The 18,558-nt window shown below is 33.3% G+C and overlaps 1 protein-coding gene across 1 annotated transcript in view; it reads left to right on the top strand.

The window, feature by feature from the left end:
• The first annotated feature begins 5 nt into the window (after positions 1-5).
• Positions 6-18,558, top strand: part of LOC144972326 (DNA topoisomerase 3-alpha-like) — a 33,148-nt gene continuing 14,595 nt past the window's right edge. The window contains exons 1-18 of the mRNA XM_078913419.1: positions 6-144; positions 829-1,063; positions 1,759-1,892; positions 2,384-2,459; positions 3,416-3,524; positions 4,751-4,802; positions 6,164-6,255; positions 10,026-10,196; positions 10,603-10,651; positions 11,002-11,056; positions 11,617-11,691; positions 12,139-12,319; positions 13,940-14,046; positions 14,659-14,769; positions 15,959-16,033; positions 16,417-16,467; positions 16,811-16,889; positions 18,358-18,471. Coding sequence (XP_078769545.1) covers positions 839-1,063; positions 1,759-1,892; positions 2,384-2,459; positions 3,416-3,524; positions 4,751-4,802; positions 6,164-6,255; positions 10,026-10,196; positions 10,603-10,651; positions 11,002-11,056; positions 11,617-11,691; positions 12,139-12,319; positions 13,940-14,046; positions 14,659-14,769; positions 15,959-16,033; positions 16,417-16,467; positions 16,811-16,889; positions 18,358-18,471 — 1,756 coding nt within the window. The 5' untranslated portion in view covers positions 6-144; positions 829-838. The remainder of the gene's footprint in view (positions 145-828; positions 1,064-1,758; positions 1,893-2,383; positions 2,460-3,415; positions 3,525-4,750; positions 4,803-6,163; positions 6,256-10,025; positions 10,197-10,602; positions 10,652-11,001; positions 11,057-11,616; positions 11,692-12,138; positions 12,320-13,939; positions 14,047-14,658; positions 14,770-15,958; positions 16,034-16,416; positions 16,468-16,810; positions 16,890-18,357; positions 18,472-18,558) is intronic.

Below are 18,558 nucleotides of genomic sequence, written 5' to 3'. Positions count from 1 at the left end.
TTCAAGTTTGCCGCAAGTCTCTAGCAGACTTCAATTTGACTTTTTGACGACGCTGAAGTGGAATATTTTTCAATTAAATGCCCCCTAGATTAGAATGAAACAAAAGTGATTTGTTTCTCAGCTACAAATTTATTGATAACACCAGTAAGAGTTCATTTAAAAAAAAATCATTTGTAAAATGTCAACGTTCACTTTCACTTTTGAAACCAGAATAATTATCGAACAAGTGTTGTGTCTAAATCTAAAGTGAAAGTGACAAGTGGCAGTGTTCAGTGTCGCTTGAAAACCCATCCATCTAGTAGCCCAGAATCTAATTGCAATGCTTCAATATATTTGCGATTCGTTCCAGTCTGATGCTATTTGATCAGGCAGTTGTGTCAAGGTTAACTGTAACTTGAGTTGAGTTTGGAGAAAGTGATGGTGAAAGTTCTTTACTTTACTTTACTCATTCATTCCATTCATTCGGTGCTCTCACCATCACCATCACCATGTCCATATCCTCGCGTTTTTAAAATGAACTAGAGGACTTTCCTATATTAATTTTACACTGCACAGCATGTATTTTTCCTTGTTTAAAAATTATTTTGATAACAGAATTTACAATTGAAAGGTGTCCAACATTGGTGCACAAAAAGCAATTCCATGGCTCCAATCCAATCCCAAACGCTCAGTTTGCCTCACTATCTATGACAAAATAAAATAATGGAGATTTTTATGCGATCTGATTTGTCAAAATGTCTTAGGACAAATCTTTCTCAACAATGAAATATTTTGTCAATATGATATCCCCTGTTTTAAAGTTTGTACTTTTTTCCTCTCTATCTGCAGGTGGTATTGAATGGCCTTGCAATTTGAGAGACTCTGTGGGAAAATCATCTCTCTCAACCATTCATACCTCAAAACCCATCATCAACTATATCATCTGAAAAGGTCTTTTTGTGTGTCTTTACACAAGCACGCCAGTCAAAGAAAAGAACCAATGCCAAGAGTTTTAAATGTTGCTGAGAAAAATGATGCGGCCAAGTCCATTGCATCAGTATTATCTCGAGGTCAAAGTTCAATGGTAAGAAACAAGGAGTCTTGCGATGTTTTTAAAAAGTGCTGCTGTCTTAGTTTTAATATATATTATATTATAGCAGCATAGCAGCATAACACAGGGTTACTGTTTTTGCTCTGTAACCTGAAAATACTCAGTTCATCACACACCTGCTGTGCTGTTTGGCCTTTATCAAGTTACTTACCCTAACTGACTTTGTGTCCGTGCTCTGCTGGTGATGCCATAGGTATCTCAAGTCTTCCCTTGACATACACCCTAACGACAACGTTCTCCATGAGGATGCCTGAAAAGAAGTTCATTTTAATTCATTAAAAAAATTGTTAGCCCTGCCTGGGACAAAGACTATATATAAAAAGTTGAGAAAAATTCTGTACCACTAAAATCAAAGCTAAAGATGATTAATACATAAGATTAATAGGAAAGCTTGTGTTTGTAAAATTCAGGATTGACATTTTCTTAAGTCAGGGAAAGTCTAAAATTCATGTGAAACTTAACCGTAACCTCTTTAATCTTTTCCCTTTATTATTAATCTGCAGTTTTTTCAGCATTGGAAAGCAATATATATATTTTAAATCTCTATCTGTGCACATTTTTGTTGATAAGATGTGAAAGGCATTTGTTTCAATGAATTCCATGTATTATTCTCTTTATTTGAGTTTTCATTCAGTCCTTTTTTTTTCATCTCTGACTATATTTTTCAGCGTGAAGGTCTTTCCCGATTTAACAAGATCTATGAGTTTGAGTACCGGCTGATGAATCAACAAGTCAAAATGAGCATGACATCTGTGTCAGGTCACTTACTAGGTTTGGAATTTTGTGGAATTTTTAAAAAGTGGTGAGAGATTTTGATTCGTTTTGCTTTGCTTTTTTTTTTTTTCTTTTCTTTTGTTCATTTCTTGATTTGTTTAATTAAATTATGGATGTGGAATTTAAATCCCCCGTGATTTGAAGATTATTTTTAAATTCTATAGTTTAATCTGATTTGTTTACACAGATGTTTATTATTTATTTGTCATATCTGGTGTATATGTGCGTTTATTTTTAAAAATGATCTTCTCTTGTTGCACTCCTGAAATTTTATGTTAATGATTCACACATCATAATTTACATTTTTACTCCATTATCAAGTTGCATGATTTATAAAGACAAATTAAAGATATAAATTTATTGAATTGTTTTACGCGTTCACATTTTTCGTTGTATATAGGTTTCACTGGGTTTTTTTCATTTTTTTTTTTCATTTTGATTTGTTGTTGTTGTTGTTTTATTATTTTAATATAGTTAGGTATAAAAATCTGTTTAATTTTTGTTCTTTTTAATCCAAAGGCATTCCTGCAACCCCGTGGACCTTTTCTCATTACCAGTTGAAAAACATTGCAGTGAAAATTATATAGATATCAAGGTAATATTATCATGTGACTCTGTCTAGAGATGGGAATGCGCACTTGTGCATTGAATGACAGAGTGATATGACTTTGAGTTAAACATATCATTTTATTTCTTTTCCATCAATTGAAAGAGCTGAACAGGTCAAAAAAAAAAAGGATATCCATTTGAGAGTCAAACTAAGGAGGCATTTGGTTTACTGGAAAAGGAAGATAAGAGTTATGCTCTTCATCTTTCTTTTAATGATTTATCTAAACCAAGGACAATCAACATAGAAATAAACAAAATATCATCATGGTAATCTCCAAAGAGCTTTGCACATTTTGGGGATTATCAAAAAAGCAAATTAGAATTGATTTTCATTTTGTTGATTTCATAAACCATCGTTTTAAACTGAATGATTTTCATTTTGATGCAACATCTAAAAGTTTTTTAAGAACTGTAAATTGTCATTCTTCTTCTTCTTCTTCTTCTTCTTCTTCTTCTTCTTCTTCTTCTTCTTCTTCTTCTTCTTCTTCTTCTTCTTCTTCTTCTTCTTCTTCTTCTTCTTCTTGTTCTTCTTCTTCTTCTTCTTCTTCTTCTTCTTCTTCTTCTTCTTCTTCTTCTTTCTTCTTCTTCTTCTTCTTCTTCTTCTTCTTCTTCTTCTTCTTCTTCTTTCTTCTTCTTCTTCTTCTTCTTCTTCTTCTTCTTCTTCTTCTTCTTCTTCTTCTTCTTCTTCTTCTTATTATTATCTATTGTTATTATTTATACATTTTTATGCATGCCACGTCTGTAAACGAATTTCCATTTTTTTAAATGAATAAAGTATATATTATTATTATTATTATTATTATTATTATATTTTATTATTATTATTATTATTATTATTATTATTATTATTATTATTATTATTATTATTATTATTATTATTATTATTATTATTATTAATTTGTTCTCAGTAATGTGCCATTGGTTTTATTCAAATTTACTCAGAGAACTCTAGAAAGAGAGATCCGTGGCTGCCAGTCTCTGATTATCTGGACAGATTGTGACAGAGAGGGAGAAAACATTGGATTTGAGATCATTGAGGTTTGCAAAGCAGGTAATATACTTTTTTTTTCCTTTTTCATAGCTATAGTAGTAATTAGAGCTGGAGCAGAAATCAATGCATACAGACATCTTTTACTACTTAATACAACAGGGAGCATACTGTATTAATACAAATGTATCCAGATCCAAAAACTTTACTCATTCGAACCATTCACTCCTCCTTCAATTCATTCTAAACGGACATATTCTCTATCACATAACATTCTTATTTTTACCTCCCTCCCTCTCTCTCTCTCTCTCTCTCTCTCTCTCTCTCTCTCTCTTTCTCTCTCTCTCTCTCTCTCTCTCTCTCTCTTTCTCTTTCTCTATCTCTCTCTCTCTCTCTTGCTCTATCTGTTTCTTACTCTATTCAGCTCTCTTTTTTTATGTGTCCTCTCCTACAGATAATTTTGCATTGAATAACTCCTTACACATATTTTAGTGATGTAACAACAACATTAGACGCCAAATTCCATGTCTTTGACCGAGGAACTCAACACATACTGCATTACAGCACTCACGGTAAAATCACAACAGTTCCTTATGTCACATGACTGTCAACATCCCAAATAAACTGTCACACAACACCCTGTTCCAAAGATCTCCGACACACCTTTCTCCCATAATATCCAAATATACACAACTCACATTATTGTTATAAACTATATGATTTTTTTTCGCCATGTCACAAAAGCATCCAGCTTAAACTGCTACCTATCATTTTTCCTTCTTTCCATCAGCGTTTGAGATCATGGAATAGCCTGCAACCTGAATATAGCAGAAGAGAGTGGATTGCATTATATTAAAGAGCTGTAGTATATATATTCTTTTTGTGTTAATATCTGCTCATATGTGTTTTAAAAAACTTGTAAAGCGCTTTGAGCATGTTTAGTGGATGTTGCGCTATATAAAAGTTTTTTTGTTTTTGTTTGTTTTAACTCACTCAATCCTAGAGATTTTTGCTACTTTTCAAAATTGGAAAAAATGTTTTAAAAATGAGCATGCACACAGTTTTATTCAACTATCATAAACGTGTAAAAATGTTAAACAATAGCTTTGATACTACACCTATAATTTGTCTCAGAAAAAATGTAATAAATAGGCATGGGGTGAAAGTGACCCGGGTAAACTACGACGGATATAGTCGGTTTGGGTTGAGTGAGTTAGATTGTGGACTAATCCTTCATTAATGGAGGCTACCTACTGATTCCTACTAATTTTCTTAATTTCTTTCCTCAGTGAAGCCCAGTATCAGAGTCTACAGAGCAACATTTTCTGAGATTACACCACAGTAAGTCATCCTATTCATCCTTTTTTAGGGTTTTAATGCTTATTAGTACATCTGTTATCATTAAATAGTACACATCAATTCTTTCCTATCCCAACCTCTCCAGTCTTTATTGTAATTGTAGGAATTCTTCTTTCACATTACAAATTAGCTAACAAAGTCACGAACTGTTGAATGATTTTTTTTTTCAGAGAATTAGAATCTGAAAAGTTTCAAAAATTGTCAAATTTTATATATAATTTTATTATTGAGTCCCCATTTCCATGTTATTGAAAAAAACACAAGCAAACCTGAGCTTTTTATATTGGGGAATATTCACTAAAAAGCCTTTACAAGGAGTCCCAAGCAAACAGCAACGCTTAATATGTAGCAAGAGGCATCATGCATGAAAGGAGATATTATTCCATTAAAAAAAATCCCATACGGTGAGAATGCGGGAGTTAGGAACCTGTGTCAAGGACTCAACTTTCCGTCACCCAGAGCAGGACTTGAACCCAGTGAAGTGTAATACCAATCAACCACAAAGCTGCACTAGACAGTATTGTGATTAAAGAGATTTGCATAATGGGTTGCTCATGATAAAGCTTTCTTTTGCCTAAAAAGAAAAAAGAACATTTGTACTTAACCATCCCACTGTCTTCTCTGAAATTTTATTTAAAAGACTATGTATGTCATGTACGCACTTTTGCCAAATGTAAAAGATAGACAACCCCCCCCCCCCCCCCCCCCCCCCCCTCTACCAATACAAAACACGACAAAACGAAACATCTCATTTTTGACAAAACCTGGGTGGGGATCCTATCTCCCATAGTGGGCAGGGTACTTACTGTGTCTTCTTCTACCCCCCTGTATCTGTTTTCCAACTTGCTTTCTGTCTTGTCTTAGAATGAGATTACTTGGTTTTGTCCTGACCCTGGCCGGATACCCTGGCTGAGAGGGAAACATTCAAATGTATGGTTAGTTTTGGGAGATGATATTTTTTTCCATGTAAATCATCTCTCTGTTATGTATTGTTATATTTGTTGTTTAGAATGTATATTATAAGCATTTGAATGTATTCCTGTTAGTGGGATCTTGTGCTTGTGTCTGGATAAGACTTTTAGGTGATCTCAAACTAAGTACTTTGACAGTGTGCTCTTGGAATCTACATCTGCTCCCTACTTCAACCAATTCCCCTTCGTCTTACCTTTTCTTGGATGCTTTAACTGTAATTCTAGAACTTTTTACTTCCCATTTTCTTCCTTTTTACTGGCGCTGATATGACCTTAATGTGTTGCAAGCGCCGTAAAACCCTTAAAAACAAAATACATTTGACAACACATTATATGTAACATTTAAGTTTCCTCCCTTTTTAATTCCAACAGAGCGGTAACGCGTGCCATCAACAGCCTAGGACCCCCAGACCAGCGTGTCAATGAGGCTGTGGATGTACGACAGGAGCTGGATCTAAGAATAGGTGAGGAGGGGAACCTTTGAAAATTTTATCTCAATCATGAAGTTTGAGTTTAGTGACGAGATGATTTTTTACTGATATTGGAAATTATATTGACCTGACATTCAAATTCTTTCCTCGAGCTCAATAAGTTAAAAATTCGTAAAATAACACCTTCTTCACGTATTTTAAAAAAATTGTCTCCAAAATGGTAAAATTGAATGGAATTTAACACCATAAATTATTTTTGTTTGCGCACCACATCATCAACCTGTCAGAAATCACTATTTATCTGACCTGTATTTTAAAAGGAACCAAAAAAAAAAAAAATAGAAAGGGAGTGTTTTAGTCTGCTTTTTATGAGAAGAATGCTCCATTTCATGTTTTCAGGCGTCTTCACTCATTTTTATTATACCAACAACTTTCCTCAGTTTGAAAACCTTGACAATGTGACTCAGTCAGTGCCCCAATTTGATATCATGTCGGAATGAATTAGATGAAGAAATAATGCCCTTTGATGGATGCCTCACTGTCACTTAGTTCACTATATTTGCCAATTGTTGTTTTTTTTCTCTCAGTTTTTAATTTAGTCATAGTTCTCAAATTTCTGTTGTTTAGTGAATTTCCACTATTTCAAATCCTTCATTGTAGCAACGGCAATTTTAGCGAGAATTTCAATTGATTGTTCTTTTAGAAAATTCTGATTTCAGAACCATGATTCATATTGTTGCTGTTGTACACGTTTCAGGAAATTGCTACAAGTTTCAATAGTATTGTTTTTTATATTTACGATATATATATATATATATATATATATATATATATATATATATATATATATATATATATATATATATATATATACAGTAGAACATGACCATAGCGGCACCCGCTACAGCGGGACCATCGCTACAACGGGACCTTACACAAACCCCACTTTTTTTACTATATAAATTCAATAACCTGTGCTTGGGTTTAGCGGGTCAAGGAAAGGCCCCAACTTGCTTACAGCGGGAAAAATTGAGCGAGCTGTACGCGCCGCGACTCAGCGAGTGACGTAGACTGGGCTCTCTCCCGTCACCCAGGACTAACACACACGCCTCCGTCTGCCATTTCGCTCGTGTCTTCACACACACCTCTCGTGTCTACCCGCACTTCTTTTGTCGCTCGCTCTATTTCTTTATATGCGTTGATTGGTCAGTCTTGCGATGATTAATTAAGTTGGTCAACCTGATATAAAAGAGATGCGTTGCACAAGATGACGCCGTGTGTAAAGCCCTTGGCCAATTAGAAGAGGCTTGTGCGCACGCTGTGGTGTGTACATTTTAATCCAGATTAGCCCTATTATTACTATTATGCCATTCCTCATTCATTGCAATTATTGCTACTCAAGCATACACATCACTCGCACTCGTTCGTATCATAGTCCTTCCTGCCTAAATCCCCCCCCCCCCCCCCAAAAAAAAAAAAAAAACCCAAAAAACACACACAACCCCCCCCCCCCCCCAAAAAAAAAAAAAAAAAAAACCCCAAAAAAAAAAACAAAACAAACACTGAACCAAAGATAGTCCATTTCAAGGCTCATGGGTCACGTTAGTTTTATTGACATTCAAGGGAGGTAATCATGTTTATTTTTTCGGACATTTTCCCCTGCTTTCCTATAGCGGGATTTTTGTGCTGGGACCAAAAGTCCCTCTATAGGCATGCTCTACTGTAATATATATATATATATATATATATATATATATATATATATATATATATATATATATATATATATATATATATATATATATATATAGGGTGTCTAACAGGTGACATGCACTGTATGGAATTGACATTTTTGTTCCACACTGCCTGCAGAGATGTAAGCTACAATTAATATCCTAAACTCATATCTGCAGAGATATTTATTATAAGCTATAATTAATATTCTAAACTGGAAAATTTCAGAATTGATTGATTTAGTTTCACACATAAAAGTGTGCAAGCACATTATAGGAACAAAGTTGATGTTACTCAGGTCTTTGTACTATTTTTAGAGAGCCTGTTAGTCTCACTAAATTATTATAATATATCAATTAGATTATAAACTTTAAAGGGTTGATTTGGCGGGTGTGTGTGTATTTTATCTCAACGCATATCATCAATACAACATTCACGAGCCGATATTCCCAAGATGTTCCATTTTATTTGCAAGGAGAAAAGAGGTCTCCTTTCTGGATAGATTAGAAGTCAGAAAAGTACTTCTCACATGAAATCAAAGGTGTTGTCGTCAATCCAACGGTCATAACGGTTTTCTCGTCAAGTTTGAGGATGACTAATTGAACTACGCATATTTAATGGAATAATCATTAACCATTTGATATTACCTACTTTTTTAATGTGAAAAATGTTTCCAATTCATAGCTGTGTTAATTTTATATAGAGTAAGAAATATTTTACATGCATTAAGCAAGTGGATGGAGTTAAATCAAAAGATTTGCAAGTTTTGCAATTTTATGATTTGATTATCCCCCTTTGTAGAAATTTTTTTTTTTCCTTTATGTTCCGTACTGTTACGAATCATTATGATATGGTACTGGCATTTTTCCAAATATATAATTCTTCAAGTGTTGCTTGGGTCAGAGATAAAAATCTGAAATGTTGTGAAAGGTGCAGTGTCAGACAAAAAAAAAATTACATCCCCAAAAAATCCTGTCTCTCGACTGCTTTGTCTGGGACTGTATCATCTTTTCAGATTTTAATCTTTAACTTGTTTCTGCTTACCAACTTTTCATGTGAGTTACAGTGTGATAAACCTGTTTTACACTGTCACAGTTCTCATAGTCTAGAAAAAAAAAAAAGAAAGGAAAAAGAAAATTGCTCATATTTTTCTTTTTACATTGTTGAAAATAATAATGATAATTAAAACTAGAGGTGAATGTGATTGTGAAATAATACTTATGCAAGATTCTCCTGCATTCTGACACCACAAGATGTCTCCATGCATTGATATAATTCATTTTGGAATTCAAAAATACTTTAGTATTTATTCCTGTGTAGCACTTTGAATGAAATTATTATTTACTGTGTCCCCATTGATTTAATGTTTGTCTTTAAATGGAATGTCATTATTCATGATATCTATTTGCTTAAATTGTCTCTTTCTATTCTACATGATTTAATCATCAACAAATTCTATGCCTCTTGGTATCTTTCACTGTTCTTTTTGTGTGATGCAAGGCTGACATTAGGGAGTTATCCCCCTTAGATCTGAAAAATCAAAAATTTCCTCCAAATTTTTCCAGATGTTTAAGAAAAATAAAAATATGGTAGATGGAAAATGATGGCACCAACATTACTCTATTATATACTTGATCACCTCCATAATTAGTGTCATTATTTGATCTTCCCCATGAATGACAAATAAAATCAAGTCAAGACAGATCCTGACATTTTAAACCAAGAATGAGTTTAAAATGCTATCGAATGTTTGAGCCATGCATAAAACAAATGTTTTTCCTTTGGTCTTCAAAATTTTTAACTGTCAATAGAGTTAAGAATTTAGATTACATTTAATACTGCCGTATTGATACATTTTTCCTGACATTCAAAGTTGTGTAAAACTGTCTTTGAAAGATACAATGCGAGCTATATGAGATTCTGTAATTATAAACTATTGTACAAGGCATTTAAAGGATAATTCCTATTAAGCCTTTAGTAAGATAAGATAAGATAAGATACTGCTGATATTTGATAACATTGATGAAATTAAACTTACCTATTTTTTTTTTTTTTCAATTTTACTATAGGAGCTGCTTTCACTCGATTCCAGACACTGCGTCTTCAGCGTATTTTCCCCCAAGCATTGAATGACCAGCTGATTAGTTATGGCAGCTGTCAGTTTCCAACACTTGGATTCGTGGTGGAACGGTATAAGCAGGTGCAGAACTTTGTGGCTGAGCCGTTCTGGAAAATTAAAGGTAGATCTAAGGACATTTGTATTATTTTTTTTTGGGACAATCACCTTTTTCTCTTGATAGTTTTTGGAAAAAAGCAGTATTTTTTAAAGTGTCTGTTCTTGTTAGTAGGACTATAATATGTTTAAATCTGTGATAGTTAGATGTGTGATGGATGTTGCATAAGTCAATACTTCTGTTTTCTTCTTTTTCTCCTCATCCGACATCCTCTTCTATTTTTATCATCATCATCATCATCATTGTTGTCCTCGATATCATTGTCATCATCATCATTATTGCCTTCCTATTGTCGTTTCTTCCATTATCTTTATACATTGGTTTTTATTGATATTATTAGGACTATCGTAAAATCAAATGTAAAGTAGAATTCACAAATTGATGTTTTCCATCCTATTTTCCTCGTCCCCAGTCACCCACAACCACAGTGATGGAATTAAAGCTGATTTTAATTGGAAAAGGTTTGATCCTTCTTCTTTATAACATAACATAACATATAACATAACATAACAAATATAACATATCATGACATAACATGTCATAGTAAGGGTAGCTTAGATCAAATGCTTTTAAATACCCAGTGAAAACAAAAAGAGAGGTTCAGGTAAAAGACTTCCCACTTCCCATTTGATCCTAATAATTATGATCATCATTTACATCATGAGCAATCAGAAATAACAAATTCATATATTAAGGTATGGAGATTCCTGTCGATTGCATTTTTGAAATGATTTATACTTTTGGAGTCTTTAGTTATCAATTTCAAACTGTTCCTTGTATTAACTGTCCTTATCTTGTATCCTTATTTCAGAGTACGTCTTTTCAATCAACTGGCGTGTCAGGTTCTTTATGACCAGTGTATTGAGGTAAACATATTTTTCCGCTTCTTTTTTTTTTCTTCATACCTTTTATTTATTTATTTTTTTTTTTCATGTGGACGTTACCTTCTACTTTATCTATTCTTATAATAGAAAATTTAATGTATGAAGACAATGTCAGAAAATTCATTAATTTTATATTTAAAATTAAAATTTAAGGTTAGTAAATAATTTAAAGAATGTTAATCAAATTGACAAATAAGACAAATTTGGATAAATATTTTTATTTTAAAAATATAAATATAATTTAAAATGTTAAATCACCATATTTTTTATAGTTCAAGGCTTAAAAAATATTTATTGAATCTTTTATTCAACTCTAAAGTTTGAAATTTAATTTTAAGTATCAGGTTTACCACGATATAAAACTGTTTTGAGATGAGTTGACAAATATGACTTTTGAAAAATTATAGGATTGCCTTCTCAAAACAAAAAAAAACCCAACAAACTGTTCATATAAGCAATGTGATATTATTATGGTTCTGTTTGATGCTTTAAAGTTTATATACGTTTGTTTTGATACTTAATTCATTTCATTTTATTTTTAGAATCCTGTGGCTGAAGTCACGGATGTGAGAAGCAAAAACAAAAGTAAATGGAGGCCTGTTGCCCTGGACACTGTGGTGAGTGAGGCTGTTTGATTTTGACTGTTAGATGGTTTTTAGTTTTTTTTTTTTGGTTATATTTTTGAATTTGATGATGGTGATAATGATGATGATGATGATGATGATGATGATGATGATGATGATGATGATGATGATGATGATAATGATTTTAATGGTGATGATGATGATAATGATACGGTGTGATGATGATGATGATGATGATGATGATGATGATAAGTGGTGATGTTGATAATTATGAATGAGAAGTGGTGATGATGATGATTATGATGATATTGTTGAGGATGATGATTATTATGGTGATTATGTTTATGATGATATTGGTGATGACGATAGTTATGATGATCATCATCATCTTGAAGATCTCATTACTTATAATGACAATGTTGATGATGACTATCTTCCATGAGTACCATTTTCCTCAATTTATCACATATTCCTTTACAGGAATTGGAAAAACTGGCCTCCCGTAAATTGAAAATCAACGCCAAAGAGGCCATGCAGATAGCAGAGAAGCTTTACACAAAGGGATTTATCAGTTATCCTCGTACAGAGACAAACATTTTCCCAAAGGAGCTGGATCTGTCAAACTTGGTGCGGGAACAAACTGAAAGCAATGAATGGGGAGGTAAGAAGGACTTTTCATTTTAAAATTTTGGTTCCATTCCACCTTATCTTGGTACTATTTCTTGACAGCATCTAACGTCTTTGGGGGGCCTGATAGCTCAGTTGGTAAAGCATTCGCTTCAGGCACAAAGTGACAGATCGATTCTGGGTGGTTTAGCTTTTTTTCTGATCCCTTTGTCACCAACAGTGATTTTGGTGATTTTTGAGTGTTGAATCTGGTGTAAAGTATGTTGCGATATGAGGGATAACAAATAATTGCTATTGTTCTTTTCACACTATAGAAACTGAGATACTTACTTACTTACTTATCCGAACCAGCGACCACCTGAGCTCTAGCCCTATGGTCTTGTGCCATGACGTAGAAGTTAGATGTCATTTGTAGTTGTTCCAGGTGACTATAAAGTGTGTTACTGCTGATGCTTGGATTTGGTGGGAGGAATGTGCATCTCAGGTCTTCAAGAGGTTGACATTCAAGCAAGTGGTGTGTTACTGTTTCATTGGGGTGTTGACATAGAGGGCAGGAAGGGGATGTGTCTTTTGTAATTTTGCTTAAATGGTTGTTGAGCGGTATGAGGGATAACAAATAATTGCGATTGTCCTTTTCACACTATAGAAACTGAGATAAAAATCCCGACTCCCTGTGCCTAATGGCTGTGAAGAACTATAAAATAAAAACCCGATTTAGATACAGACAGGCGATAAACTCAGAATATAAATAAATACAAATAAAAAACCCAGCGAGTTTCCTCAGGAGCCAGATATTTTCCCCCATTCCTGGAGAGTGAATTGAATAGTAACATTTACTGAATACCCTATTAATTGATTGCTAGTCTGTTACAAAATTACTTTATTTTTGATCTGATATGAGATCTAGTTAGCTAATCTTTTCTGGGTGAAAATAGAGTTCAGAAAACCTTCCAACCCCATTTGGATTCAAAACTGATCGGTTTGTTTGTGATTTAAATGCTCTCCAAGTTAAACTAATGAGACTCCCATACATGCCGAATCTTACGAATTTTTCGTAATTTTACGAATTTTAGATAAATTTCATGGCCAAATACTAAATTTTATGGAAATTACGAATTTTTAATTCTTAGTAATACTTCATAATAATGGTAATAATAATAATATTGTGGTTGTTCGTACACAATTTCAGAAATTACAAATTTCCTTGTCAAATTACTAAAAATTGACATAAAAATTACTAAATTTGAAGTTTTCAATTTGGCATGTCTGGACTCCCTCCTTAAAAAGGAAGAGAAATAATTGAAGAGTGGTTTTCCAAAACTCCCTAACTCCGTTTGTTCCCCATTTTGTGATATTGATGATTATTTCTCATAGAATTTCTCATCCAGTCCATCATTTTATCCCATTTAAACTTCAAATTCACACAAATCTAGGGACATTTTTGTGTTGATTAGTGCTCAAAATAAAATTTATATTTCAATTTATCTCATGGATGGAAAATCTCAAAAAGTTGAAAAATGGACTTAACAAGTTTTAGAAAAGTAGCCTTCGATTATTATTGACGATAATATTAATGATGTTGGCGAAAATGCTGATGATATTTATGTTGAAATCAAATCATTGAATTCCATTCTCTCCTTGACTCCATTCCAAGAGTTTGCCCAAGGTGTTTTGGACAGAGGGCCAAATCCTAGAAATGGAACCAAAACAGATCAAGCTCATCCCCCCATTCACCCCCTCAAATTCACCAACAGCTTACAGGTGAGCTGGTCAAAAGAAAGATTAGAAAGATTAAAGATGGTGTTGATCCATATTGTGAAAAATTAGGAGAAAAATGTAATTTTTCACCATATCTTTCAAATTTCTTACATCCATTGTTCTCCCCACCCCTTTATTCACTTTTTAATTCTGCTGTTTTGATTAAATAATAATTTTTAATAATTTTTAAAATTAAAACTCTTACCATATTTCTTTTCTTCTTTTCTTATTTATTTTACTTTTGACTTTTGTATGTTCTAGTTATTCATTTAATTATTTGTGTGTGTATTTATTGTTTATTAAATTTTGTACCACATGCGTTTATTTTCAAATTGTTAAATTCTTAACTGTTTTACAGAAGGATGTCTTCGTGTCCTCTCTTTTTATCATATGCAGACTCTTTGGTGAGAATCAACATACCAGACTATTAAAGAAATAGCATTAATGATTTGATTTTTGTCCACTGAGAAAGGATTGCCCATTAAATGTTCTATATTTAAATTTTAAAAAATCTCTTTCCTATGTTCTATTACAATGCACAATTTTATCATTATTCGTTACTGTTTGAAAACAATGTTAGACTAATTCTTTTTTTGTTTTGTTTTTTGTCGCCAGGGCAATGAGTGGAAGCTGTATGAGTTTGTAGTCCGCCATTTTCTGGCCTGTGTGTCATCCGATGCCCAAGGCCATGAGACCACTGTGGAAATCAACCTGGGAGGGGAGATGGTCAGTTTACATTAGGCTTATTTCCTGTTCAGCATTGATAATGACAGTTTTCCTCTGGAAATATTCAACCCATTGCCTCAATTTGGTATCATGTCAAGATTTTAAAAAATATAGCCCTCAGAGCCATTAGGCCCGTGGAACCAGAGTTTAACCTGGTTTCTATAGCATGAAACGGACAACAGCAATTGCTTGCTACCCTTTGGATAAGATGGAGCTTATCCCAGTTTCTATAGCATGAAACGGACAATAGCAATTGTTTGCTACCCCTTGGATAAGACTAGTCTATTGTAAAGTACTTTCTGCCAGATATAACAGACCCAGTTACACAATCACTGCTGGATGCACTGGGGAGTCAGAAATAAATTTCAACGTCACTTTGATTTGATCTCAGTTCCTTTGCATGTGGAGTGAGTGCTCTGCCAACTGAGCTATCAGAACCCCCCAGACGGTCAATTTACTCTAGGCTTATTTCCAGTCCAACATTGATAATGACAGTTATCCTCCAGAAATATTCAATCCATGGCTTCAATTTAGTATCAGCTCAGAATATACGACAATCTAAATTTTTGTGTAATGAAATTCCATTGTTGATGGAAATGAATCTAGTTTCTTATATTGCAAATAACTCACAATTTTGATTCTATTAATTTTGTCTTTTGATTTGATTTTTTTGTGAGGCTTGGTGATCTAGCTGTAAGGTGTCTTGTCATAAAAATCAAGAAATGTTAAGCTTGGCCAGTGACCAGATGGGTGATAGTGATTTTGGAAAATTCTGGTCTGATTTTGTGTCCTTGGGTAAGGTACTTTGCACACATTACCCCCATTTGACTCAGTGTGAATGAGTACCTGGCTATGGTCAGTGATGGATATTGTAAGAGTACAAGTACATAAAAGAATGCCTAACAGGTGACTTATACTGTATGGAATAGAAATATGGTTCTATATGGCCTACTGAGTGAATAAATGTAACATTGTGAAGTGCTTTGAGCATGTTTAATCTGTTGAAATGTTCATTTTTAAAAATGATTATATTTATTTTTGTAATTCGTCTACTCTGATGTACAATGACAAATTGAAGGGGCAGGTGTATATGGATTTTGCCTTTTACAGTCTAAATCTAAACTGTAGTCTTTGTTCCAATTTCACTCTTGGAGGACTAATCCATATTCACATTTATTCCACTTTCCAGTTTTCTACATCTGGTTTGATGATAATAGCAAGGAATTATCTGGACGTTTATCCTTATGAAAAATGGAATGCTAAAGTAAGTGTTTATATTATTTTGTATTGTGCTTTGTAAATTTTACCTTTTGTACTGAAAGGTTTATGGTCAGAGACAACGCTACCAATGGTCAGGTACTCATTTTACACCTGAGTATGTTGGGAGAATGTGAGTAAAGAGTCTTTTCCAAGGACTCAATTATGTGTCGAGTGAGGCTTGAACCCAGGACCTTTTGGTCCGAAAGGGAGTGTCAAACCATAAGACCACGTAGCCGCATAAAGCTACTAACTTAATAGCTTTATAGGTTTCAGGGCAGCTTTTGTAAAGTACTGAACATTATTGAATTTCTTTATTTTATTCCCCCTCAAACTTAGACTATTTCTGATTTTATGGTAATGCGCACAACTCTATTCTTTCATCACCAGGAAATTCCGTTGTATGCTAAAGGGAATACATTTGAGCCAGATAACATTGAGGTATGTTTTAACTCCCTTTTCAATTATATTTTAACTTAAGTTTTCGTTGATTATTCCAATTTTTTGATACAATGCGAAGTTATTTTTTCTTGGGGGGGGGGTGTCATGGACCTTGAATTGTTTTGATAATTATGTATGCTATATGCACATTATCATCATTAACAATTTTTTAAGGCAGTTATTGATGAATTTCACTTTGATTTTTAATGAATGAATCTTTTAAAAGAAATTATGTATGCTGTACGCTCATTATCAATATCAACAATTTAAAAAAAGCAGCTATTGATGATTTTGACTTTATTTTTCAATATTTTATTTCCATCTTTTTTAATCTCCATTCCAGATGGTTGATGGGGAGACAAGTCCTCCTCCTTTGTTGACTGAAGCAGATCTCATTGCACTCATGGACAAACATGGAATAGGTAGGAAAATTTATAGATAGAATGTGGTTGACGTAACAGCTCTGGTGTTTTTGCTCGTCAGAGAGAGGGAGAGATGAACAGGTCTCACCAATTTAATATGACATGATTTAACATAGTCAAAGCTGCTTGATCTCTTACTTTGAATTATCTTGTTTTTTATTTTCTCTATTTAGATGTTGTATCATTGCTCAAGTGGTTCTGTGTCTTGATTTGTTTAAATTGAAATAATTAAGAGGCATGAGTGTGGTTAGCTATTAGATGAGTGACAATGTTAGTAAACTTTAGCACTAGCATTGTGTTCTTCAGCAAAGCTCTTTGCTCACAGATTTGACTGAGGTATGAATGAGTTCTGGCAACAGCTTGCACTAGATACAGGTTACTTTTTATAAAATGTTGGAAAAAAAACAAAGTTGACTATTTGATGCTTATCATTGAATGAATTGCCGAAAATGGAATGTGTCAGCCCGAATAACATGGGTGTACGATCCGATAGTGATGTCGTTTCTTCTTCTCTTTACTAGCCTATCCTGCTTCTTTGGTTTGTGATTGTATTTTTGACAGGGGATATTTTTTTTTCTGTAAATCTTCTGCCTGTTTGTTCTTGGTTATTTATAATTTAGCTTATGATATCTTTAGGTTATGATTTTGATTTACTTTTGTACTATTTTTGTTAGATTGCTTGTTTTTTTGTTTCAGCGGTCTCTCATATAACCTCAATTGTGTTGGAAGAGACCTAAAGCAACAAACAAACAAACAAAACAGCCCGAATAATATGACATTCAGCAAGGAAATGGGACACATACGACACATACATTCTATATGCATAATGAGATGTCAAGAATATTGCCAATTTGGACAATAAAGATTATTATTATTATTATTATTATTATTATTATTATTATTATTATTATTATTATTATTATTATTATTATTATTATTATTATTATTATTATTATTATTATTATTATTATTATTATATTATTATTATTATATAATTCTAATAGACACAAAGGGAAGATAACCACACCCCTCGGATAGTAGGCCGGATATGAACAATGGCAGTTAGTGCTTAACTGACAAATTGCACAATATTACCATCAATAGTAAAATCTACTGGCTAATTATCCTGCTGTGGGGTATAATGAAAGTATTATGAAGTACATTAACTCACTCAACCCTAACACCGACTATGTCCGTAGTTTACCTGGGTTACTTTTTAAACCATGCCCATTTATTACATTTTTCTGAGACAAATTATACACGTAGTATCAAAGCTAAAGTTTTTAGTTTTTACATGTTAATGGTAGTTGAATAAAACTATCTATGTACATGCTCATTTTAAATATATTTTTTTTTCCAATTTTGAAAAGAAGCAGAATTCTCTAGGATCGATTGAGTTAAGCTAGGTGAAACCTTGGCTTTTAATTGCTCTTACTTTAATTTAGAAAAAATGGATTTTATTTTTCAGGCACAGATGCCACCCATGCTGAACACATTGAGACGGTCAAGGCCCGCATGTACATAGGACTTCAAGGAGATGGAAGATTTGTACCAGGACAGTTAGGGATGGGACTCGTGGAAGGTGAGATTGACCATTAAAAGAGGATGAGTGTCTGCTTATTCCTAAATAAATGGCATGCCTTCAATGATTTGTCAAAAACATGATGTA

Source organism: Berghia stephanieae, chromosome 5 (genome assembly GCF_034508935.2).
Source record: "Berghia stephanieae isolate SIO BIC M18660-M18661 chromosome 5, UCSD_Bste_1.3, whole genome shotgun sequence".
In the NCBI taxonomy this organism is placed as follows: domain Eukaryota; kingdom Metazoa; phylum Mollusca; class Gastropoda; order Nudibranchia; family Aeolidiidae; genus Berghia; species Berghia stephanieae.
Note: the sequence above shows the minus strand (reverse complement) of the source record. Positions and strands in the feature narration are given on the sequence as shown.